A 24,631-nucleotide genomic window follows, 5' to 3' on the forward strand; every position below is an offset into this window, starting at 1 on the left:
AGGAGTAGTCTTGAAACCAAATGTCGCAAAATGACCTGTGAAATCCTAAAGGTACTCATTGGACTTTGGGCCCTTAGCGCAGTTAGGGTGCAAAAAAGTGCCACACATGTGGTATCGCCGTACTCAGGAGAAGTAGTATAATGTGTTTTGGGGTGTATTTTTACACATACCCATGCTGAGTGGGAGATATATCTCTGTAAATGGACAATTGTGTGTAAAAAAAATAATAAAAAAATTGTCATTTACAGAGATATTTCTCCCACCCAGCATGGGTATGTGTAAAAATACACCCCAAAACACATTATACTACTTCTACTGAGTATGGCAATATGACATCTGTGACACATTTTTGCAGCCTAGGTGCGCTAAGGGGCCTAACGTCCTATTCACAGGTCATTTTGAGGCATTTGGATTCTAGACTACTCCTCACGGTTTAGGGCCCCTAAAATGCCAGGGCAGTATAGGAACCCGACAAGTGACCCCATTTTAGAAAGAAGACACCCCAAGGTATTCTGTTAGGTGTATGATGAGTTCATAGAAGATTTTTTTTTTTTTTGTCACAAGTTAGCGGAAAATGACACTTTATGAAAAAAAAACCCAATACAAATCAATTTCCGCTAACTTGTGACAAAAAATAAAATCTTCTATGAACTCATCATACACCTAACAGAATACCTTGGGGTGTCTTCTTTCTAAAATGGGGTCACTTGTGGGGTTCCTATACTGCCCTGGCATTTTAGGGGCCCTAAACCGTGAGGAGTAGTCTTGAACCCTAATGTCTCAAAATGACCTGTGAAATCCTAAAGGTACTCATTGGACTTTGGGCCCCTTAGCACAGTAAAGCTGGCCACTAACGGTCCAATTTCTAGCGAAAAATCGTTCGAGCGATCAGAAATTCGGATCGTATTGGTTGTAAATAATCTCCATTGGTGGACACAATCGATTATGAACGAGTGAAAAAAATGTCGCCCGAATGAATTTTCGTCGAACGAAAATTTGGATTTTCTTGGTGGTCGTGATAGATAGGAAGCAATGATTGGTTAGTTGATGATGTAGTGAACGATTTTTCGTCCGATCAGAATTTCTGATCGCTCAAACGATTTTTCGCTAGAAATTGGACCGTTAGTGGCCAGCTTTAAGGCTGCAAAAAAGTGTCACACATGTAGTATCGCCGTACTCAGGAGAAGTAGTATAATGTGTTTTGTGGTGTATTTTTACAAATAACCATGCTGGGTGGGAGAAATATCTCTGTAAATGACACATTTTTGATTTTTTTTTTACACAAAATTGTCAATTTACAGAGAGATTTCTCCCACCCAGCATGGGTATGTGTAAAAATACACCACAAAACACATTATACTACTTCTCCTGAGTACGGCGATACCACATGTGTGACACTTTTTTGCAGCCTAGGTGCGCTAAGGGGCCCAATGTCCTATTCACAGGTCATTTTGAGGCATTTGTTTTCTAGACAACTCCTCACGGTTTAGGGCCCCTAAAATGCCAGGGCAGCATAGGAACCCCACAAGTGACCCCATTTTAGAAAGAAGACACCCCAAGGTATTCTGTTAGGTGTATGGTGAGTTCATAGAAGATTTTATTTTTTGTCACAAGTTAGTGAAGAATGACACTTTGTGAAAAAAACTATAAAAATCAATTTCCGCTAACTTTTGACAAAAAATAAAATCTTCTATGAACTCGTCATACACCTAACAGAATACCTTGGGGTGTCTTTTTTCTAAAATGGGGTCACTTGTGGGGTGCCTATACTGCCCTGGCATTTTACGGGCCCAAAACTGTGAGTAGTCTGGAAACCAAATTTCTCAAAATGACTGTTCAGGGGTATAAGCATCTGCAAATTTTGATGACAGGTGGTCTATGAGGGGGCAAATTTTGTGGAACCGGTCATAAGCAGGGTGGCCTCTTAGATGACAGGTTGTATTAGGCCTGATCTGATGGATAGGAGTGCTAGGGGGGTGACAGGAGGTGACAGGAGGAGATTGATGGGTGTCTCAGGGGGTGGTTAGAGGGGAAAATAGATGCAATCAATGCACTGGGGAGGTGATCGGAAGGGGGCCTGAGGGGGATCTGAGAGTTTGGCCGAGTGATCAGGAGCCCACACGGGACCTGTGAAATCCTAAAGGTACTCATTGGACTTTGGGCCCTTAGCGCAGTTAGGGTGCAAAAAAGTGCCACACATGTGGTATCGCCGTACTCAGGAGAAGTAGTATAATGTGTTTTGGGGTGTATTTTTACACATACCCATGCTGAGTGGGAGATATATCTCTGTAAATGGACAATTGTGTGTAAAAAAAATAAATAAAAAAATTGTCACTTTACAGAGATATTTCTCCCACCCAGCATGGGTATGTGTAAAAATACACCCCAAAACACATTATACTACTTCTCCTGAGTACAGCGGTACCACATGTGTGGCACTTTTTTGCAGCCTAACTGCGCTAAGGGGCCCAAAGTCCAATGAGCACCTTTAGGCTTTACAGGGGTGCTTACAATTCAGCGCCCCCCAAAATGCCAGGACAGTAAACACACCCCACAAATGACCCTATTTTGGAAAGTTGACACTTTCAGAGAGGAGCATGGTGAGTCCGTGGCAGATTTCATTTTTTTTTTGTCGCAAGTTAGAAGAAATGCAAACTTTTTTTTTTTATTGTTTTTTTTTCACAAAGTGTCATTTTCCGCTAACTTGTGACAAAAAGTAGAATCTTCTATGAACTCACCATGCCTCTCAGTGAATACTTTGGGATGTCTTCTTTCCAAAATGGGGTCATTTGGGGGGTATTTATAACATCCTGGAATTTTAGCACCTCGTGAAACATGACAGGTGGTTAGAAAAGTCAGTGATGCTTAAAAATGGGAAAATTCACTTTTTGCACCATAGTTTGTAAACGCTATAACTTTTACCCAAACCAATAAATATAGGCTGAATTGTTTTTTTTTTTTTTTTTTAATCAAAAACATGTATGTCCACATTTTACATGCTGCATGTATACAGAAATTTTACTTTATTTGAAAAATGTCAGCACAGAAAGTAAAAAAAATCATTTGACAAAATTCATGTCTTTTTTGATGAATATAATAAAAAAGTAAAAACCGCAGCAGCAATCAAATAGCACCAAAAGAAAGTTGTATTAGTGACAAGAAATGGAGATAAAATTCATTTAGATGGTAGGTTGTATGACCGAGCAATAAACCATTAAAGCTGCAGTGGTCTGAATTGAAAAAAGTGTCTGGTCCTTAAGATATTTTATGACTGCAGTCCTTAAGTGGTTAAAGTGTATCAGAGCTGGATTACATTAACGTTTTATACATACCTGGGGCTTCCTCCAGCCCCATATGCACGGATTGCTCCCTCACCGCCGTCCTCGGCCTTCTGCAGCGCCGGTACCGGGTCCCCGCACTTCCGTCCGTCAGAGCCAGTCTGATGTAAGTGAAGTGTCCTCTTTTGTATCTCTCCAGCAGCCGCTGGAGAGATACGTAGAGGGCGCACTTCTCATGCGTAGACTGGCCGCGTCTGACGGAAGTGACTGGAACCAGTACCAGGCTGAGGACTGCGGTGTAGGAGCTATCCGAGCGGATGGGGCTGGAGTAAGGTATGTATAAAACGTTTAATGTAATCCAGCTCCGAGTCCCTTTAAAGGGACTCCGAGCTCTGAAAATAATCGAAATTGGTACTTACCTGGGGCTTTCTGCAGCCCACCGTAGGTCGGGAGATTCCACGGCGGCATCCTGGCTCCTCTCCCAGTCTCTCCGCACAAATGGCTCCTGGCGACACTGGGCCCGCGTGTTACGCGGCGGATCGGCGGCGAGTGGCGGCGATCGCGTCCAACACGCAGCTAGCAAAGTGCTAGCTGCTTGTTTTAAAAAAAAAAATTGAAAATCGGCCCAGCAGGGCCTGAGAAATCCACCGCGGCAGAAATGGATGAGCTGAGGTCGTCATTACCGCCAAGGTGGTTAAGAAAGAAATGGAAAAAAAATAATTATTTCTCAGTTTTTGGCCATTATAGTTTTAAATTAATACATGCTACCGTAATTTAAAACCCATGTATTTTATTTGCCCATTTGTCCTGCTTATTACACCATTTAAATTATGTCCCTATCACAATGTATGGCACCGATATTTTATTTGGAAATATGGTGCATTTTTTCAATTTGCGTCCATCACTATTTACAAGCCCATAATTAAAAAAATTATAATAATATACTCCTTTGACATGCATATTTAAAAAGTTCAGACCCTTAGGTAACTGTTTTTTTTTTTTTTTTTTTTTATTGTAATTTTTTTAAATCCTTTTTTTTTTTTTTTTTTTTTTTTTTATTAAAAAATTTATTTAGGTAATTTTTGGTGTGGGAGGTAAACAGCTAATTTTAAATGTAAAAAATGTATTTATTTAATAAAAAATGGATGTGGGTGTAGTTTTACTATTTGGCCACAAGATGGCCACAGTCAAAAAGTCTTGGGAGCGATCGATCTCGCTCCCAGGAACAAGAATGAAGACGGGGAAACTTTTTTTTTTTTTACTTTAAAAAACTGCAGCCTCTGATAAGACTTTGATCAATGAATGGGAACAATAATCCCATTCATTGATCGCTGGGCTAACGGCCGGCAGAAGTACACGCAGCCTATCTGGATGAGAATGTTCATCCAGATAGGTTTAAGTGGTTAAAGGACAACTGATGTGAGAAAAATATGGAGGCTGCCATATATCTTTCCTTTTAAACAATACCAGTTTCCTGGCAGCCCTGCTGATCTATTTGGCTGCAGTAGTGTCTGAATGATACCAGAAACAAGCATTCAGCTAATCTTGTCAGATCTGACAATGTCAAAAGCACCTGATCTGCTGCATACTTGTTCAGGGGCCATGGCTAAAAGTATTAAAGGCAGAGGATCAGCAGGACTGCCAGGCAACTGGTATTAGTTAATAGTGGTCTGAAACTCAGACATAACTTTTAATAAAAATGTTTTTCTACTTTTTATTATTCATACAGTTATTATATTTGCTTTTGTGCACAAGTAATATTGTCTGTCTGCAAATTACAAGTTTACATAGTATAGGTTTTCTTGCCCTGAAAGCTGCCAAGCTGCCATTGCATTTTATTCTAAATGCATTTTATTACATATTAAAATCTTCTAATGAGTTCTTCTGAGCTGTCTGTGTGCCTCAAGCACAGACAGCTTCTCAGAAAGTGTTTCTTACTTGTTAACACACATATGTATCAACATTGGAATGTAAATAAAGATACTGTTATCTCCAGTTTGGATGCGTATTTGAAGCCGAATAGCAGGACAAAGTGCTTTGTTTAACAATTTCAGTGATGTTCTGCTTAAAAAAAGGCTCTGGGATAGTAGCTCTAAACGATTCCTCAAAGCTTTAATCGTAAGTAGAAATGCTGACTTTCAGACCACTTTAAAAGGAAATAAAATGGCAGCCTCCCTTCAGTGCTACTTTAAACAAGCAGTGATGTGCAGCAAACTTCCTGTATAGATTTTTCAGCATCTGATTGGATGTGTGAAGCCAACACAGTGAAGCATATCCATATTGCCATTGGTGCATTCGGTTGCATTGATAAAAATCCATCAGGTCTTTCTGCCAGCGTGCGACCAGCTTTAGAGTCTTTAAGATGGCTTGGGAAGATTGCGTTTTATTATGTCCATTTACCCCAGAGATGTGTTTATGAATACCGGTAATCTTCATTAATTGATTCTCTGTGTCATGTTGTAATGGGAGGGATAAAAGCCCTACATGCTGGTTTCAGTTCAGTCTGTCTGTCAGACTTCTAGGCCAATCCCTTGGCCAGCATACCTGCATGTGATCCTGACTGTTTATATCCCTCACCTATCTCATGTCACACAGGTATCAGCGTGGCTCCAGATGTTTGGCTGCCAATCTGCTCCAGTCTTCCTCAGATAGCCAGCAGCCAATCACATCGTCCCCTGAGGAGGATGAGGAGTACGACATCCCAGAGGAGATAGAGAACGTTGTTGGTAAGTCTTCATAATAAAGTGTAACTAGAGTTAAGGTGGCCACCAGATTGGACCATGAGATAGTTTTCTCTCTGATCAGAGGGATACATTACCTGCCACACACTGCAGACAGATTTCCAGTAGATTTCAGCTGTAAATCTATTGGAGATCTGTGGAGCTGCCTCTTCCTTCCAGGTCTCCCAGGTCCACCCCATGTATGTACCTCCCGTGCTGTGCTGAGGTTTGCAGGCCCCCTTGTCCACATGTCTTTCCCCATAGCTACCTGTACCACGTGACCCCGCCGTATGTGCATAACGTCACTGGCTACAGACACCCCTGGTGGTAATGGAGAAAGACGCAAGGCATAGGAGGAGGAGCACTTGTGGACATGTGATCCTTCCTCACTCACTATGGGTTTAGGGCAGGGTTCTCAAAATCAATTTACCTGGGGGCTGCAGGAGGCAGAGTCAGGATGAGGCTGGGCCGCATAAGGGATTTCACAATCAGCAGCACCCCCCACCCCTTGCATTGATTTTTATTTCAAAATCAAATTCACACTGAAGCAAACTATTTTGCCTATTTTACCTTATAGTTCGCTTCAGTGCTCCCATTACAAGTAATCCGCCGTGTCCCCGCCGCAAAACAAGGGCTGCAGAGCCCCCAAATCGCCCAAGGGGCAATCCGCTGGCATTGCCTGGAAGAGGCAGAGCTTTCAGCTTCAGCTCTGCCCCTCCTGACGTCAATCGCGGCGCATCGCTGCCTCTGCCCGCCCCTCTCACTCTTCCTTCACAGAGAGGGGCGGGGAGAGGCGGCGATCCGTGCGGCGATTGACGTCAGGAGGGGCAGAGCTGAAGCTGAAAGCTCCGCCCCTTCCAGGAAATGCCAGCAGATTGCCCCCCGGTCGATTTGGGGGCTCTGCAGCCCTCGTTTAGCGGCGGGGATGCGGCGGATTACTTGGGAGCACAAAAGCAAACTATAAGGAAGCTTTTGCAGGCAAGGGCCACAAAATATTGTATCGAGGGCCGCAAATGGCCCGCGGGCCGCGAGTTTGAGACCCCTGGTTTAGGGGGTACATTAAGGTTGCATCACTTCCCTATAAAAATGCTGTATTCCTGAGTGTAATGCTTATCCTCTGGCTTACATTAATTTTCACCTCGCTCAGTAAAGACACAGATCATGTCATCTGAGTTGCCTCTTCCCTGATTTGCATTCAGTTCTCAGGGCAGGGCTCAGAGGATGAGCACATAAGCACTGGCCATAGTTAGGAGGTCACCGTGGCAGCTGTCACTTACACACTAAGCTCGGGCGGTATTTGTACCCCAGGCCTCACTTTTCACACACATTACATTTTTTGTTTATTTTCATAGTCTCTGTAACACATGAGGGCGGCTGGAATGTGGCTTTCTAGACATACTGCGGGGATGTGGGTGGCTACGGACTTTTCTGACATTTCTCAGAATGTCACCCTTGGCTTGTTAAACCATTTCATGATCAGGAGGATTACGAGAGCCACACAGAAAATATATTTGGTCTCCGTTCACTAGGTTTACCCACCTGCTACCTATGTGCAAACCCAATATAATGCCTGCTTGTATCAATTCTCCCAGAATCCTTTGCATTAACCTAGTTCTGAAACAAACCCTGAGTGGGTGTGGCTCATCAGTGTCAGCAGGCAATCTGTCATAGAAGGAAAGAATGGGCATGGTTGGGGAGAGGTTTCTGGACTGTGTTCCACTCACTCTGGATTATAAACTTATGTCCAGTCCTCATTTGGCATAATGCATTGTGCTTGTTTTTGGGTCAGGATGGAGGAAGCTAGAAGTCAGAAGTTAGTTACTATGGGGATCCTTAAAAGGTACCCGAAGTGACATGGGACATGATGAGATAGACATGTGTATGTACAGTGCCTAGCACACAAATAACTATGCTGTGTTCCGTTTTTTCTTTCTCTGCCTGAAAGAGTTAAACATCAGGCATGTAAGTGGCTGACTCAGTCCTGACTCAGACCTGACTCAGACAGGAAGTGACTACAGTGTGATCCTCACTGATAAGAAATTCCCCCTTTTTATCTCTTTCTTGCTCTCAGAAGCCAATTTATGCTAGGAAAGTGTTTTACAGTTGGAAGTTCTTATCAGTGAGGGTCACACTGTAGTCACTTCCTGTCTGAGTCAGGACCGAGTCAGCCACTTACATACCTGATATTTAACTGTTTCAGACAGAGAAAGAAAAAAAGGAACACAGCATAGTTATTTATGTGCTTGGCACTGTACATACCCATGTCTATCTCAACATGTCACATGTCACTTCAAGTATCCTTTTACTGTGGCTAATACAGCTGATATAACCTATGGGCGCTTTTACTTAGAGGCTCATGTTTCAAGCATGGCATAGAGGGGTACTAAACAGCTTTTTTTCTGTTCCTCATTATACAGTCACATAGTGATCAGCGTGGCGGTGGTGCAGCCTTGTGCAGCTAGTGCTCTGGGCCTCATTATACAGTCACCTAGTGATCAGTGTGGCGGCGGTGCATTCTTGTGCAGCTAGTGCTCTGGGCCTCATTATACAGTCACATAGTGATCAGCATGGCGGTGGTGCAGCCTTGTGCAGCTAGTGCTCTGTTCCTCATTATACAGTCACATAGTGATCAGTGTGGCGGCGGTGCATTCTTGTGCAGCTAGTGCTCTGGGCCTCATGATACAGTCACATAGTGATCAGTGTGGCGGCGGTGCAGCCTTGTGCAGCTAGTGCTCTGGGCCTCATTATACAGTCACATAGTGATTAGTGTGGCGGCGGTGCAGTCTTGTGCAGCTAGTGCTCTGGGCCTCATTATACAGTCACATAGTGATCAGTGTGGCGGCGGTGCATTCTTGTGCAGCTAGTGCTCTGGGCCTCATTATACAGTCACATAGTGATCAGTGTGGCGGCGGTGCAGCCTTGTGCAGCTAGTGCTCTGGGCCTCATTATACAGTCACATAGTAATCGGTGTGGCGGCGGTGCAGTCTTGTGCAGCTAGTGCTCTGGGCCTCATTATACAGTCACATAGTGATCAGTGTGGCGGCGGTGCATTCTTGTGCAGCTAGTGCTCTGGGCCTCATTATACAGTCACATAGTGATCAGCGTGGCGGTGGTGCAGCCTTGTGCAGCTAGTGCTCTGGGCCTCATTATACAGTCATAGTGAGCAGTGTGGTGGCGGTGCAGCCTTGTGCAGCTAGTGCTCTGGGCCTCATTATACAGTCACATAGTAATAGGTGTGGCGGCGGTGCAGTCTTGTGCAGCTAGTGCTCTGGGCCTCATTATACAGTCACATAGGGATCAGTGTGGCGGCGGTGCAGTCTTGTGCAGCTAGTGCTCTGGTCCTCATTATACAGTCACATAGTGATCAGTGTGGCGGCGGTGCAGCCTTGTGCAGCTAGTGCTCTGGGCCTCATTATACAGTCACATAGTGATCAGTGTGGCGGCGGTGCAGTCTTGTGCAGCTAGTGCTTTGGGCCTCATTATACAGCCACATAGTAATCGGTGTGGCGGCGGTGCAGCCTTGTGCAGCTAGTGCTCTGGGCCTCATTATACAGTCACATAGTAATCGGTGTGGCGGCGGTGCAGCCTTGTGCAGCTAGTGCTCCGGGCCTCATTATACAGTCACATAGTGATCAGTGTGGTGGCGGTGCAGTCTTGTGCAGCTAGTGCTCTGGGCCTCATTATACAGTCACATAGTGATCAGTGTGGCGGCGGTGCAGCCTTGTGCAGCTAGTGCTCTGTTCCTCATTATACAGTCACATAGTGATCAGTGTGGCGGCGGTGCAGCCTTGTGCAGCTAGTGCTCTGGGCCTCATTATACAGTCACATAGTAATAGGTGTGGCGGCGGTTCAGCCTTGAGCAGCTAGTGCTCTGGGCCTCATTATACAGTCACATAGTAATCGGTGTGGCGGCGGTGCAGTCTTGTGCAGCTAGTGCTCTGGGCCTCATTATACAGTCACATAGTAATCGGTGTGGCGGCGGTGCAGCCTTGTGCAGCTAGTGCTCTGGGCCTCATTATACAGTCACATAGTAATCGGTGTGGCGGCAGTGCAGCCTTGTGCAGCTAGTGCTCTGGGCCTCATTATACAGTCACATAGTAATCGGTGTGGTGGCGGTGCAGCCTTGTGCAGCTAGTGCTCTGGGCCTCATTATACATTCACATAGTGATCAGTGTGGCGGCGGTGCAGCCTTGTGCAGCTAGTGCTCTGGGCCTCATGATACAGTCACATAGTGATCAGTGTGGCGGCGGTGCAGCCTTGTGCAGCTAGTGCTCTGGGCCTCATTATACAGTCACATAGTAATAGGTGTGGCGGCGGTTCAGCCTTGTGCAGCTAGTGCTCTGGGCCTCATTATACAGTCACATAGTAATCGGTGTGGCGGCGGTGCAGCCTTGTGCAGCTAGTGCTCTGGGCCTCATTATACAGTCACATAGTGATCAGTGTGGCGGCGGTGCATTCTTGTGCAGCTAGTGCTCTGGGCCTCGTTATACAGTCACATAGTGATCAGTGTGGCGGCGGTGCAGTCTTGTGCAGCTAGTGCTCTGGGCCTCATTATACAGTCACATAGTGATCAGTATGGCGGCGGTGCAGCCTTGTGCAGCTAGTGCTCTGGGCCTCATTATACAGTCACATAGTGATCAGTGTGGCGGCGGTTCAGCCTTGTGCAGCTAGTGCTCTGGGCCTCATTATACAGTCACATAGTAATCGGTGTGGCGGCGGTGCAGCCTTGTGCAGCTAGTGCTCCGGGCCTCATTATACAGTCACATAGTAATCGGTGTGGCAGCAGTGCAGCCTTGTGCAGCTAGTGCTCTGGGCCTCATTATACAGTCACCTAGTGATCAGTGTGGCGGCGGTGCATTCTTGTGCAGCTAGTGCTCTGGGCCTCATTATACAGTCACATAGTGATCAGCGTGGCGGCGGTGCAGTCTTGTGCAGCTAGTGCTCTGGGCCTCATTATACAGTCACATAGTGATCAGTGTGGCGGTGGTCAGCCTTGTGCAGCTAGTGCTCTGTTCCTCATTATACAGTCACATAGTGATCAGCGTGGCGGTGGTGCAGCCTTGTGCAGCTAGTGCTCTGTTTCTCATTATACAGTCACATAGTGATCAGTGTGGCGGCGGTGCATTCTTGTGCAGCTAGTGCTCTGGGCCTCATTATACAGTCACATAGTGATCGGTGTGGCGGCGGTGCAGCCTTGTGCAGCTAGTGCTCAGGGCCTCATTATACAGTCACATAGTGATCAGTGTGGCGGTGGTCAGCCTTGTGCAGCTAGTGCTCTGTTCCTCATTATACAGTCACATAGTGATCAGTGTGGCGGCGGTGCATTCTTGTGCAGCTAGTGCTCTGGGCCTCATGATACAGTCACATAGTGATCAGTGTGGCGGCGGTGCAGCCTTGTGCAGCTAGTGCTCTGGGCCTAATTATACAGTCACATAGTGATCAGCGTGGCGGTGGTGCAGCCTTGTGCAGCTAGTGCTCTGGGCCTCATTATACAGTCACATAGTAATCGGTGTGGCAGCGGTGCAGTCTTGTGCAGCTAGTGCTCTGGGCCTCATGATACAGTCACATAGTAATCGATGTGGCGGCGGTGCAGTCTTGTGCAGCTAATGCTCTGGGCCTCATTATACAGTCACATAGTGATTAGTGTGGCGGCGGTGCAGTCTTGTGCAGCTAGTGCTCTGGGCCTCATTATACAGTCACATAGTGATCAGTGTGGCGGCGGTGCATTCTTGTGCAGCTAGTGCTCTGGGCCTCATACAGTCACATAGTGATCAGTGTGGCGGCGGTGCAGCCTTGTGCAGCTAGTGCTCTGGGCCTCATGATACAGTCACATAGTGATCAGTGTGGCGGCGGTGCAGCCTTGTGCAGCTAGTGCTCTGGTCCTCATTATACAGTCACATAGTAATAGGTGTGGTGGCGGTGCAGCCTTGTGCAGCTAGTGCTCTGGGCCTCATTATACAGTCACATAGTAATCGGTGTGGCGGCGGTGCAGCCTTGTGCAGCTAGTGCTCTAGGCCTCATTATACAGTCACATAGTGATCAGTGTGGCGGTGGTGCAGCCTTGTGCAGCTAGTGCTCTGGGCCTCATGATACAGTCACATAGTGATCAGTGTGGCGGCGGTGCAGTCTTGTGCAGCTAGTGCTCTGGGCCTCATTATACAGTCACATAGTGATCAGTGTGGCGGCGGTTCAGCCTTGTGCAGCTGGTGCTCTGTTCCTCATTATACAGTCACATAGTGATCAGTGTGGCGGCGGTGCATTCTTGTGCAGCTAGTGCTCTGGGCCTCATGATACAGTCACATAGTGATCAGTGTGGCGGCGGTGCAGCCTTGTGCAGCTAGTGCTCTGGGCCTCATTATACAGTCACATAGTGATTAGTGTGGCGGCGGTGCAGTCTTGTGCAGCTAGTGCTCTGGGCCTCATTATACAGTCACATAGTGATCAGTGTGGCGGCGGTGCATTCTTGTGCAGCTAGTGCTCTGGGCCTCATTATACAGTCACATAGTGATCAGTGTGGCGGCGGTGCAGCCTTGTGCAGCTAGTGCTCTGGGCCTCATGATACAGTCACATAGTGATCAGTGTGGCGGCGGTGCAGCCTTGTGCAGCTAGTGCTCTGGTCCTCATTATACAGTCACATAGTAATAGGTGTGGTGGCGGTGCAGTCTTGTGCAGCTAGTGCTCTGGGCCTCATGATACAGTCACATAGTAATCGGTGTGGCGGCGGTGCAGTCTTGTGCAGCTAGTGCTCTGGGCCTCATGATACAGTCACATAGTAATCGGTGTGGCGGCAGTGCAGCCTTGTGCAGCTAGTGCTCTGGGCCTCATTATACAGTCACATAGTGATCAGCGTGGCGGTGGTGCAGCCTTGTGCAGCTAGTGCTCTGGGCCTCATTATACAGTCACATAGTAATCGGTGTGGCGGCAGTGCAGCCTTGTGCAGCTAGTGCTCTGGGCCTCATTATACAGTCACATAGTGATCAGCGTGGCGGTGGTGCAGCCTTGTGCAGCTAGTGCTCTGGGCCTCATTATACAGTCACATAGTAATCGGTGTGGCGGCGGTGCAGTCTTGTGCAGCTAGTGCTCTGGGCCTCATGATACAGTCACATAGTAATCGGTGTGGCGGCAGTGCAGCCTTGTGCAGCTAGTGCTCTGGGCCTCATTATACAGTCACATAGTGATCAGTGTGGCGGCGGTGCAGCCTTGTGCAGCTAGTGCTCTGGGCCTCATGATACAGCCACATAGTAATCGGTGTGGCGGCAGTGCAGCCTTGTGCAGCTAGTGCTCTGGGCCTCATTATACAGTCACATAGTAATCGGTGTGGCGGCAGTGCAGCCTTGTGCAGCTAGTGCTCTGGGCCTTCATTATACAGTCACATAGTGATCAGTGTGGCGGCGGTGCAGCCTTGTGCAGCTAGTGCTCTGGGCCTCATTATACAGTCACATAGTAATAGGTGTGGCGGCGGTTCAGCCTTGTGCAGCTAGTGCTCTGGGCCTCATGATACAGCCAATAGTGATCAGTGTGGCGGCGGTGCAGCCTTGTGCAGCTAGTGCTCTGGGCCTCATTATACAGTCACATAGTAATCGGTGTGGCGGGCGGTGGCAGCCTTGTGCAGCTAGTGCTCTGGTCCTCATTATACAGTCACATAGTAATCGGTGTGGCGGCGGTGCAGCCTTGTGCAGCTAGTGCTCTTGGCCTCATTATACAGTCACATAGTGATCAGCGTGGCGGCGGTGCAGTCTTGTGCAGCTAGTGCTCTGGGCCTCATGATACAGTCACATAGTGATCAGTGTGGCGGTGGTGCAGCCTTGTGCAGCTAGTGCTCTGGGCCTCATTATACAGTCACATAGTGATCAGCATGGCGGTGCAGCCTTGAGCAGCTAGTGCTCTGGGCCTCATTATACAGTCACATAGTAATCGGTGTGGCGGTGGTGCAGCCTTGTGCAGCTAGTGCGCTGGGCCTCATTATACAGTCACATAGTAATAGGTGTGGCGGCAGTGCAGCCTTGTGCAGCTAGTGCTCTGGGCCTCATGATACAGTCACATAGTAATAGGTGTGGTGGCGGTGCAGCCTTGTGCAGCTAGTGCTCTGGTCCTCATTATACAGTCACATAGTGATCAGTGTGGCGGCGGTGCAGCCTTGTGCAGCAAGTGCTCTGGGCCTCATGATACAGTCACATAGTAATCGATGTGGCGGCGGTGCAGTCTTGTGCAGCTAGTGCTCTGGGCCTCATGATACAGTCACATAGTAATCGGTGTGGCGGCGGTGCAGTCTTGTGCAGCTAGTGCTCTGGGCCTCATGATACAGCCAATAGTGATCAGTGTGGCGGCGGTGCAGCCTTGTGCAGCTAGTGCTCTGGTCCTCATTATACAGTCACATAGTGATCAGTGTGGCGGCGGTGCAGCCTTGTGCAGCTAGTGCTCTGGGCCTCATGATACAGTCACATAGTGATCGGTGTGGCGGCGGTGCAGCCTTGTGCAGCTAGTGCTCTGGGCCTCATTATACAGTCACATAGTAATCGATGTGGCGGCGGTGCAGCCTTGTGCAGCTAGTGCTCTGGGCCTCATGATACAGTCACATAGTAATCGGTGTGGCGGCGGTGCAGTCTTGTGCAGCTAGTGCTCTGGGCCTCATGATACAGCCAATAGTGATCAGTGTGGCGGCAGTGCAGTCTTGTGCAGCTAGTGCTCTGGGCCTCATTATACAGTAACATAGTGATCAGTGTGGCGGCGGTGCAGTCTTGTGCAGCTAGTGCTCTGGGCCTCATTATGCAGTCACATAGTAATCGATGTGGCGGCGGTGCAGTCTTGTGCAGCTAGTGCTCTGGGCCTCATTATACAGTCACATAGTGAGCAGTGTGGCGGCGGTGCAGTCTTGTGCAGCTAGTGCTTTGGTCCTCATTATACAGTCACATAGTAATCGATGTGGCGGCGGTGCAGTCTTGTGCAGCTAGTGCTCTGGGCCTCATTATACAGTCACATAGTGAGCAGTGTGGCGGCGGTGCAGCCTTGTGCAGCTAGTGCTCTGGTCCTCATTATACAGTCACATAGTGATCAGTGTGGCGGCGGTGCAGCCTTGTGCAGCTAGTGCTCTGGGCCTCATGATACAGTCACATAGTGATCGGTGTGGCGGCGGTGCAGCCTTGTGCAGCTAGTGCTCTGGGCCTCATTATACAGTCACATAGTAATCGATGTGGCGGCGGTGCAGCCTTGTGCAGCTAATGCTCTGGGCCTCATTATACAGCCAATAGTGATCAGTGTGGCGGCGGTGCAGCCTTGTGCAGCTAGTGCTCTGGGCCTCATGATACAGTCACATAGTGATCGGTGTGGCGGCGGTGCAGTCTTGTGCAGCTAGTGCTCTGGGCCTCATTATACAGTCACATAGTGATCAGTGTGGCGGCGGTGCAGCCTTGTGCAGCTAGTGCTCTGGGCCTAATTATACAGTCACATAGTGATCAGCGTGGCGGTGGTGCAGCCTTGTGCAGCTAGTGCTCTGGGCCTCATTATACAGTCACATAGTAATCGGTGTGGCAGCGGTGCAGTCTTGTGCAGCTAGTGCTCTGGGCCTCATTATACAGTCACATAGTAATCGGTGTGGCGGCGGTGCAGCCTTGAGCAGCTAGTGCTCTGGGCCTCATTATACAGTCACATAGTAATCGGTGTGGCCGCGGTGCAGCCTTGTGCAGCTAGTGCTCCGGGCCTCATTATACAGTCACATAGTAATCGGTGTGGTGGCGGTGCAGCCTTGTGCAGCTAGTGCTCTGGGCCTCATTATACATTCACATAGTGATCAGTGTGGCGACGGTGCAGTCTTGTGCAGCTAGTGCTCTGGGCCTCATTATACAGTCGCATAGTGATCAGTGTGGCGGCGGTGCAGCCTTGTGCAGCTAGTGCTCTGGGCCTCATTATACAGTCACATAGTGATCAGCGTGGCGGTGGTGCAGCCTTGTGCAGCTAGTGCTCTGGGCCTCATTATACAGTCACATAGTAATCGGTGTGGCAGCGGTGCAGTCTTGTGCAGCTAGTGCTCTGGGCCTCATTATACAGTCACATAGTGATCAGCGTGACGGTGGTGCAGCCTTGTGCAGCTAGTGCTCTGGGCCTCATTATACAGTCACATAGTAATCGGTGTGGCAGCGGTGCAGTCTTGTGCAGCTAGTGCTCTGGGCCTCATTATACAGTCACATAGTAATCGGTGTGGCGGCGGGGCAGCCTTGTGCAGCTAGTGCTCTGGGCCTCATTATACAGTCACATATTAATTAGTGTGGCGGCGGTTTAGTCTTGTGCAGCTAGTGCTCTGGGCCTCATTATACAGTCACATAGTGATCAGCATGGCGGTGCAGCCTTGTACAGTCAGTGCTTTGCGCAGTGTTATCTGGTGCAGTCAGCAGTGTGAGCTGGGATCTCTGCAGGCTTTTGTGTACACTTTCCCCATGTTTGTACAGTGAGCGGCTTGCACAAAGCTTTTGAATGGGCATTGTGGAGTCGCTGAATGATGTGTTTGGGTTTTATATAAACAGTGTGACCTGTCTGTCCTCATAGCACCAAACACAGGACCACTACCAACCGAGCAACAACCACAAACAGCGCTTACGGAGGCCGCAACTAATTCTGAGTTCAGGCACGCATATGCAGCTTGAAAATGGACTATTCCAATCCCATCTCAATTGTCTTTCGATTGGTCCGTGGAATTATTTGCATCTCAATGACCGTCCTTAGTGAACGGGGTCATGGTTTACTCAATTTACACACATGACGCAGCCGGTTCACAAAAATTCCCTTTGGAAAACTAAGTCACATGACCCAGAGATATCTGCACAAATGATAGATCTGTCAGCAGAGTGGGAGTTTCTTCTCCAGCACAGAGCCGACACCTGACCTCATCCAGCTCCTCCCTCTGTCCCCTTCTGTAGGTGGAGTCAGCTCTTTGTTCACAGGAATAAAATATCCAGTGCTCCCTCCCAGCACCTCCCTCCCTGGATGATGATGAGATGGGAGGCGTCTGGACAGCATATCAAAATTCTGTTCAGTGCAGACAAAATGATCTGCCATTATTGCCACTGCAAATTATGACCACGGAGCAAGCAACATTAAGACAACGGAGTACTTCACATTGGCTATCATTCATAAAACAGCCGTCGGTAAGGAGAATCAATGCGGGAAAACACAGCTGCCGGTATTTTAGACTTCTGGGTGGGCATTCATAGAAAAGGATACAGTTGCGATAGTAGTGCGGAGATTTCCCGAACTAGGCTGTCGGTAGGCAGGCAGTAGACTTGCGGAAACACAGGAAGCTGCCGAGTTGGTACATTTCTCCATGTTCCGCTCTAATGCTGCTGCCTGGGAGGTCTGTGTCTCCATTAACTTCACATTGTTATCACCACATCCAAGGGAGCGGTATTCCCCGTCCTCATCTTTATGAATTGACAGTTTGTTACATTTTTTATGATAATCACCGCACAAGGCGGTGATTTATCGCTCTGCTCGGAAATTTCAGCTTCGCATGCGGAAAGAGCCTTTATGAATAGAGACTTTGCTAAGAGGTCGGTAAAGTGAGCTGTTTTCAGCATTTCCGCATGTGGAAATGCTTTATGAATGATAGCCATTGTGGGGATGTAGATATTTTTTTTTTTTTTTTTTTTTTAAAGGAAATAAAAAATTATCTCAATTTACTAATCTCAAATTATTTCACAGACCATTAGGCCCATAATAGTAAAATGGAAAGAATGTAACTCCACCCACTAATCAAAGATATCAGAGATAACACTGAAGGTGCTGCAAGGATTCACAGTGGAGACAAGGGTATCGAGCCATTAGGTCACTAATGTAATCCTAGGTAGAAAAAAGCCATTGCTCAAAGAAAGAAAAAAAAAAGTGTTTAAAGTGTGCAGAATGTGGTGGTCTCCTAAAACGCACAGAAGGTGGTATTCTCTCAGTGATACTACAATTAAACTTTTGGCCATCACGGAAACTGCCATGTATGATGCAAACCCAACACTTCCCATCTTTCCAACAATGAAGCATGGTGGTGTTAGCAAAATGCTGCAGAGACAAGGAAACTGGTCACGATTGAAGGAAAGATGGGTGGCACTGAACACAGCAGTTCTTCAGTAGAACACGTTTCAGTCTGCCAGAGATAAGACTGGGATAAAGGTGCACCTTCCAGGACAATGGCTTTAATTCATCAAAGGGTGTTCGATAACAAAATCCCAGTCCTTAAAATACCGCATTCGGTATTTTACACTTCACTGTGCTAATTCATCAATATTTTCCCATGTGTGGTAGAGGTTCGTTAAGTTACCGAAGTACTACGGCTTCAGTTCATCAAAGGCTGTTAGATAATGGCAGAGTGGTGCAGAGCAGCTTGGAATGTCTCTGTGTTGTTACAAGCTGATAACAATAGAAGGCATCCAGACATCCCTTTACATGTAAACGTGTGTTATATTTACTGTTACTTATACTGCCTCTGCTGCTCTGAATCTGTCCATCAGTGTTTCTTAACATTTTACTTCTTTGCCACAACGTAGATAAACTTCCTGGAGACTTTACAAATGCCATGCTTGGTGATTTCACCACATGCATCTTTGTATATTCAAACAGGGACTCAAAGGGTTAAACCACCGAAGGACATCTGGGGATATCTTTTGTCCCCTTATCTCTGCTCACTGCCTGGGAGGTCTGGAAGCTTGTGTGGAGAAGCCTGTGTGACCTATCAGCAGCACTTGCAGGAGAACAGGGGCTGTTTCTATTGGCTGCCTGCTCCTGTTAAGGTGGCCATACACTGGCCCGATTTGCGGCAGTTTCGACAGCAGATTCGATCACTGGGATCGAATCTGCTGCCAATCGTTCGCGCAACACGCACCCGCCGATCCAATTTCCTCCCGAAATCGGATCGGTCCGTCGATCGCGCCGTGCGGGAAATTACCCTCGATCGCCCGCGGGTAGGGAGCGCGTCGCTAGCGGCGGCCGATCCGGTATACATTACCTGAGGCTGGCTCCCGGGCATCCCGTCCGTCACTGCTCCCGTCATGGCGCCTCCGGCATCCTCGTATAACTTCCGCTGTCATGCCAGTGACAGCGGAAGTACAACTAGAGGGCGCTCTATTTGAACTTCCGCTGTCACTGGTGTGATAGCTTAAGTTCTATGCGGATGCCGGAGCCGGAGGTGCCACATGACGGGGACATCACGCCCGGGAGCCAGCCTCAGGTAATGTATACCGGCGGGGGGGAGCGGCGGCAGCACCACCACAACAGATTGTGATCGGTTTCAGGCTGAAATCGATTCACAATCTGTTTGCAGGAAAGGCAGCCATACGATCCCTCTCTGATCAGATTCGATCAGATAGGGATCTGTCAGCTGGTCGATCTGATGGCACATCGACCAGTGTATGGCTGCCTTTAATCATGAAAACATTCACACAGAAGGCTTTAGAAGCCTGTAACGACAGGGGAGAGCTGGAGATAAACACCGAATGTGCTAGCGAATGTGGTAACCTTGATGAATTAACATTTACTGACATTTGCTGACATGTGTTGAGCACAAGTCGGTAATTTATCTCATTGCTCTGTGATTTCAGCTTCTCATTCGGTAACAGCTTTGATGAATTAACATTTTCTTAAGTGCTCCGTTAACTCAGCTGTTTTCAGCATTACCGAATGCGGTAATGCTTGATGACTCTAAACATACTGCTACACTGGAGGAGTTTAATAGGGAAATCTTTAAAGGACATCCGAGGTGAAAATAACCTGATGACAAAAACAATTGTATCTATCCTCCTTCTCATTTTATATTTAAATCTATAAGTTTTTACTGTTTCATTGTCTCTGCTCAATGACACATTCACTGAAGTATGCCAGAGCTCAAATCTATGAACTATTGACCCTTTTTTATCTCTCTTCTGCTCTCAGAAGCCATTTACTGACAGGAACGTGTTCTATGGCTGTAATTACTTATCAGTGAGGGTTACGCTATAGTCTGACCCAGTCCGACCCAGACAGAAACTGTTACTTGCATACCTGATGTTTCAGGCAGAGAAAGAAAAAAAACACAGCCTGGTTATTTTTGTGCTAGGCACTGTACATACCCATGTCTATCTCATCATATCATATATCACCTCGGTTGTCCTTTAACTATCTTGGAATGGTATAACCAGAGCCTAGAGCTCAATCCAACAGAGAATCCTGTGGTATGACTTGAAAGTTGCTTAACTTAAATACACCGCCACGTAACTGGGAGGAGTTGAGGAATGAACCTGTCCCATGAAAACCTTCAACTTGAATTGTAGCAAGGGTAGCTCAGCAATATAGTGACCTGGTGTGGGGAGTTGCATAACAAACCTTTGTACACTCATGTCTTTTGTGCTAATGACTTGTACATTAATAAAAAAAATAGATATTTTGCAGGTCGGTGGGGGGGGTGGGAGAGTCGGTGGGGGGGGTGGGAGAGTTAAGCAGCCCAGTCACCTTGAAGAACCATAGATTAAAGTATCCTCCGCAGGGAAACTGTTATAATAACCTGCTCCTCTCATTGACTCTCGGCCTTTCTAGTAAAGTTGTGTGTGATTGCCCTCCATAGTTTGGCTCAATGGAGTGCCTGCATCTTCTAGTAACAGTGACAGGTTCTCTTAGCACCATGACATCTGACAATATATCCAGGCAGATAATCCCGACACTCCATTCATTCTGTGCCTTTTTTTCTTCCCTGCAGAACAGTTACTGGTCGGCCTGAAGGACAAGGACACCATTGTGCGATGGTCTGCAGCGAAGGGGTAGGTCGGCCTGCTTTCTCATCCGTACTGAATGCAGCTTTTCACATTCATTTTTCTCTGTTTTCTTTCTTGGCCTGACTGGTAAAGGTCTCTCGCAGTTGGCAAAGCAAACGTTATTGTAGTGAAATTTGCTGAGCCCCGGGGGCATTAGCTGGCTGTTTACTCTCTCTCTACTTCCTTGTGAAGTTCAGACGGATCTTCATTACGTGTACAAAGTCTGTTTTCCCTGCCTCCAAGTCTCTCATTCTGTTAGCAGCACAATCTGCTGTGTTTTCTGCTATGACTGCTGCAGAAGATGGTTCTAAAGGGCTTGCCTTGGGGTAAAGCAGGGATTTTATGGAGTAGGGATGATACCATCCATTCAATAATCCAATAGATGGCAATGCCAGCTTGTGAAATGAGGAAGGGGACTTGTTCTGACAGCGCTCATTGTTATCGACCTGAGTTCACCAATAAATAGTATTGCCAAATATAATGACTGCAGAAGTCAGGGGAATATAATGACGGCAGAAGTCAGGAAGATATAATGACGGCAGGAGTCGGGCCTATAATGACGGCACAAGTCGGGCCTATAATGACGGCACAAGTCGGGCCTATAATGACGGCACAAGTCGGGCCTATAATGACGGCACAAGTCGGGGCTATAATGACGGCACAAGTCGGGGCTATAATGACGGCACAAGTCAGGGGACATATAATGACGGCACAAGTCAGGGGACATATAATGACGAGGTGCCAAGCATCGTCTAGACTACACGCTGTGTATTGCTCCTGTCCTTTATTGCCTGAAGAAGCGGGTCCTTGCCTGCGAAACGCGTTGCGACTCTTTACTGGGAGTAATAGAATAAACTGTATATATGTTTTGAAAATCGACAGCTTTGTTGTCTGTTTATGGTTGATTGGTCCACCACCGCAACCAGAACAATTTTAAACTTTTTATCTACTTTTATCCTTCCGGCGCCTCTGTACACCTTTGCGCATCCAGAAGTCCACCCTTGGTGGAAGGGTGATCTACCCTACACATTCCCTCTATCCACAGAGAGCGACGTCTTAATCCTGAGTGGGGACAGGCTTGTTCTCCCCACCTGCCTGAACAGTGGTTGCTTTGGAGGCAACCCGGGTTTGTGAGTATATTACTTGCATTTCATAATACATCCCACCCCCTATTAATACATACTACACTATATTGGGCTCTCGGTCTTCTATCTTTTATAATGACGGCACAAGTCAGGGGGCTATAATGACGGCACAAGTCAGGAGGAATACAATGACTGCACAAGTCAGGGGGCTATAATGACGGCACAAGTCGGGGGCTATAATGACGGCACAAGTTGGGGAATATAATGACGGCACAAGTCAGGGGGCTATAATGACGGCACAAGTCAGGGGGAATATATTGATGGCGCAAGTCAGGGGGCTCTATTTTCGGAACAAGTTAGGAGGACATAACAACTGTACAAGTTGTTGGCCCTCATACTACATTGAAGTGTTAAAATTGGACATTCGTTGGCCAATCACAATTGCATGTGTGTAAGCACCCTAACATTAAAGAACTACGCTCCTACCTGAGAGTATCACTCCTTAAAAAGGTAGATTTTAATCTTTAAAGGATTACCGCGGTAAACAACGTGTATGTAGCTTTACTTGCCTGGGGCTTCTTCCAGCCCCTGGAAGTCTGTGTGTCCCTCACCGCAGCTCTGGTCTTCCCCTGGGACCCGCTGTCAGTCCTGCAGTGAGTCGGTGGCTTCTGAGCATGTGCGGTCGTGTGCGTCTCTCACGATCGCTCTGCTGGGAGCGTTCTGCACATGCACAGCGCTACTGCCCATGTGCACAACACTCCGCCTAACTTGTGTTTACCTCGGAAGCCAGGAGAATGTAGGATTTAAGGAAAGTTTCATCTAGGATAAGGACTATAGCTACAACTGTTTATCGCATCCATTTATTTTCAGTTTAGGTTTGCTTTAATTACTGTTCTATTAAATGTGTATAAATCTGTGCCTGATCTTTGGTTTTGATTGATGTTTTTATCAGCTGTCCTATGTATGCACTGTTTCCCTAGAATTGGCCGACTGACCGGACGCCTCCCGCAGGAGCTAGCGGACGATGTTGTGGGCTCGGTGCTTGACTGTTTCAGGTAATTGAAGGAGATCCAACACTAAAGCCTAGTACACACTAGCAATTTTGATTGGCCAATGATTGGTCAATTTTACCACCTCCATGTAGTATGAGGGCCAAACAGATTTTCAATTCTATGCAGATTATATAGGTAAATGGTCATAACACATGGAGGTGGTAAAATTGACCAATGATTGGCCTATCAAAATTGCTAGTGTGTACTAGGCTTTACAGCTAATGGAAGCAGACATGTTGGCTGAAATGTTGTTTTATAGTTACGTTTGTAGATCCTGCCGGTGATGTGAGGATGGTGCTCCAGTCTGCACACACTGCATACAGGAATGATTGATGTATGTAGTTTGTACTTCTATTGCTGAATGTTGTGCTGTGCATGAGTTATGTCTGTAGCTATGCCCACAGTTAGAGTCTGTTTTGTTTAGTACAATAAAAAAAGAAGAAAAAAAAACCACAAACAATAAAGCAAGTCTAACCTGCTAATTTTTTTTTCCTGTGAAAGACAAAAACCTATATTAACCTGTTCTGGACCGTGCTAATTGAAATCTACGCCCTGTTAGGGACCTGTTATTCCTGCTACAGCATTGATTTCAGTTAGCGAGCTGCACGTTCCCACTGCTATCACCGATCACGTCGCTCTTCTGTCACTGCAGCCCACTCGACCTGCTGTCAGTATAACAGTAGAGCAACGTGAGCTGGTCAGAAGCTGATTTCATTGGCTCCTAACTATGTGATCACTGTGAGCCAATCTCATTGGCTCCCATTGATGACAGGGTCAGGAACCAATAAATCTGCTCCGTACCGGCTCACACAGCTCTGCTGTCATAGCGACGGCAGAGTGAGTGAGTTAGCTTGAGCTACAGGCCGTGCGGCGTGACGTTGGTAGAGTTTTTTTTTTTTTTTTTGTACCAGTAGTCTCTGTTCCTTAACCTCCTTGCCGGTTATCCCGAACTCAGTTCGGGGTAACCTGCGCAGGAGGATTTCTCAGGCCCCGCTGGGCCGATTTGCATAATTTTTTTTTTTGTTACAAGCAGCTAGCACTTTGCTAGCTGCTTGTAACTTCTGATCGCCGCCGATCCGCCGCGCCGAGTCGCACCCCCCCGCCCCAGACCCCTGCGCTGCCTGGCCAATCAGTGCCAGGCAGCGTTGAGGGGCGGATCGGGATTCCCTATGACGTCCCGACGTCGGTGACGTCATCCCGCCTGGTCGCCATGGCGACCGGGGAAGCCCTGCAGGAAATCCCGTTCTGAACGGGATTTCCTGCTTACTCTGATCGCCCAAGGCGATCGGAGTGGGTGGGGGGATGCCGCCGCTCAGCGGCTATCATGTAGCGAGCCCTAGGCTCGCTACATGATTTAAAAAAAAAAAAAAAAAAAAACTCCTGCGCTGCCTCCTTGCTGGAGGAATTGAACCGGCAAGGAGGTTAAGGGGCCTAAGACTGCTGGTACTGAAGTAGTTAACATTTTGGTTAATAGTATTTACAAGTATAATCTAATTTGAATATAGTGGAAGCCCCCATAAAACCTGTAAAAAATAGATATACTCCGTTATAACACCACCAACATCCTCCAGTTGGTCGCAGCCTGTGATATGCAAAGTGTGCAGTGAAGCCTCTTACTACCAGGGTTGGGTGGGCCTCACAGAGCCTCGGCAGCGCACCTCCTGGGATTTGTCCAGCCCCGTCCCGTGTTTGTACAGAGAATGGCGGACACACCAGTGTATTGGCTCAGACTGTCAG

General features: G+C 47.5%; 1 protein-coding gene across 1 annotated transcript in view; it reads left to right on the forward strand.

The window, feature by feature from the left end:
- The window catches only part of LOC137542290 (tubulin-specific chaperone D-like), a 343,085-nt gene that overhangs the window by 92,801 nt on the left and 225,653 nt on the right, over positions 1–24,631 (forward strand). The window contains exons 11-13 of the mRNA XM_068264095.1: positions 5,874–6,004; positions 20,703–20,763; positions 22,823–22,897. Coding sequence (XP_068120196.1) covers positions 5,874–6,004; positions 20,703–20,763; positions 22,823–22,897 — 267 coding nt within the window. The remainder of the gene's footprint in view (positions 1–5,873; positions 6,005–20,702; positions 20,764–22,822; positions 22,898–24,631) is intronic.

The sequence above is a fragment of the Hyperolius riggenbachi genome, chromosome 12 (assembly GCF_040937935.1).
Source record: "Hyperolius riggenbachi isolate aHypRig1 chromosome 12, aHypRig1.pri, whole genome shotgun sequence".
In the NCBI taxonomy this organism is placed as follows: domain Eukaryota; kingdom Metazoa; phylum Chordata; class Amphibia; order Anura; family Hyperoliidae; genus Hyperolius; species Hyperolius riggenbachi.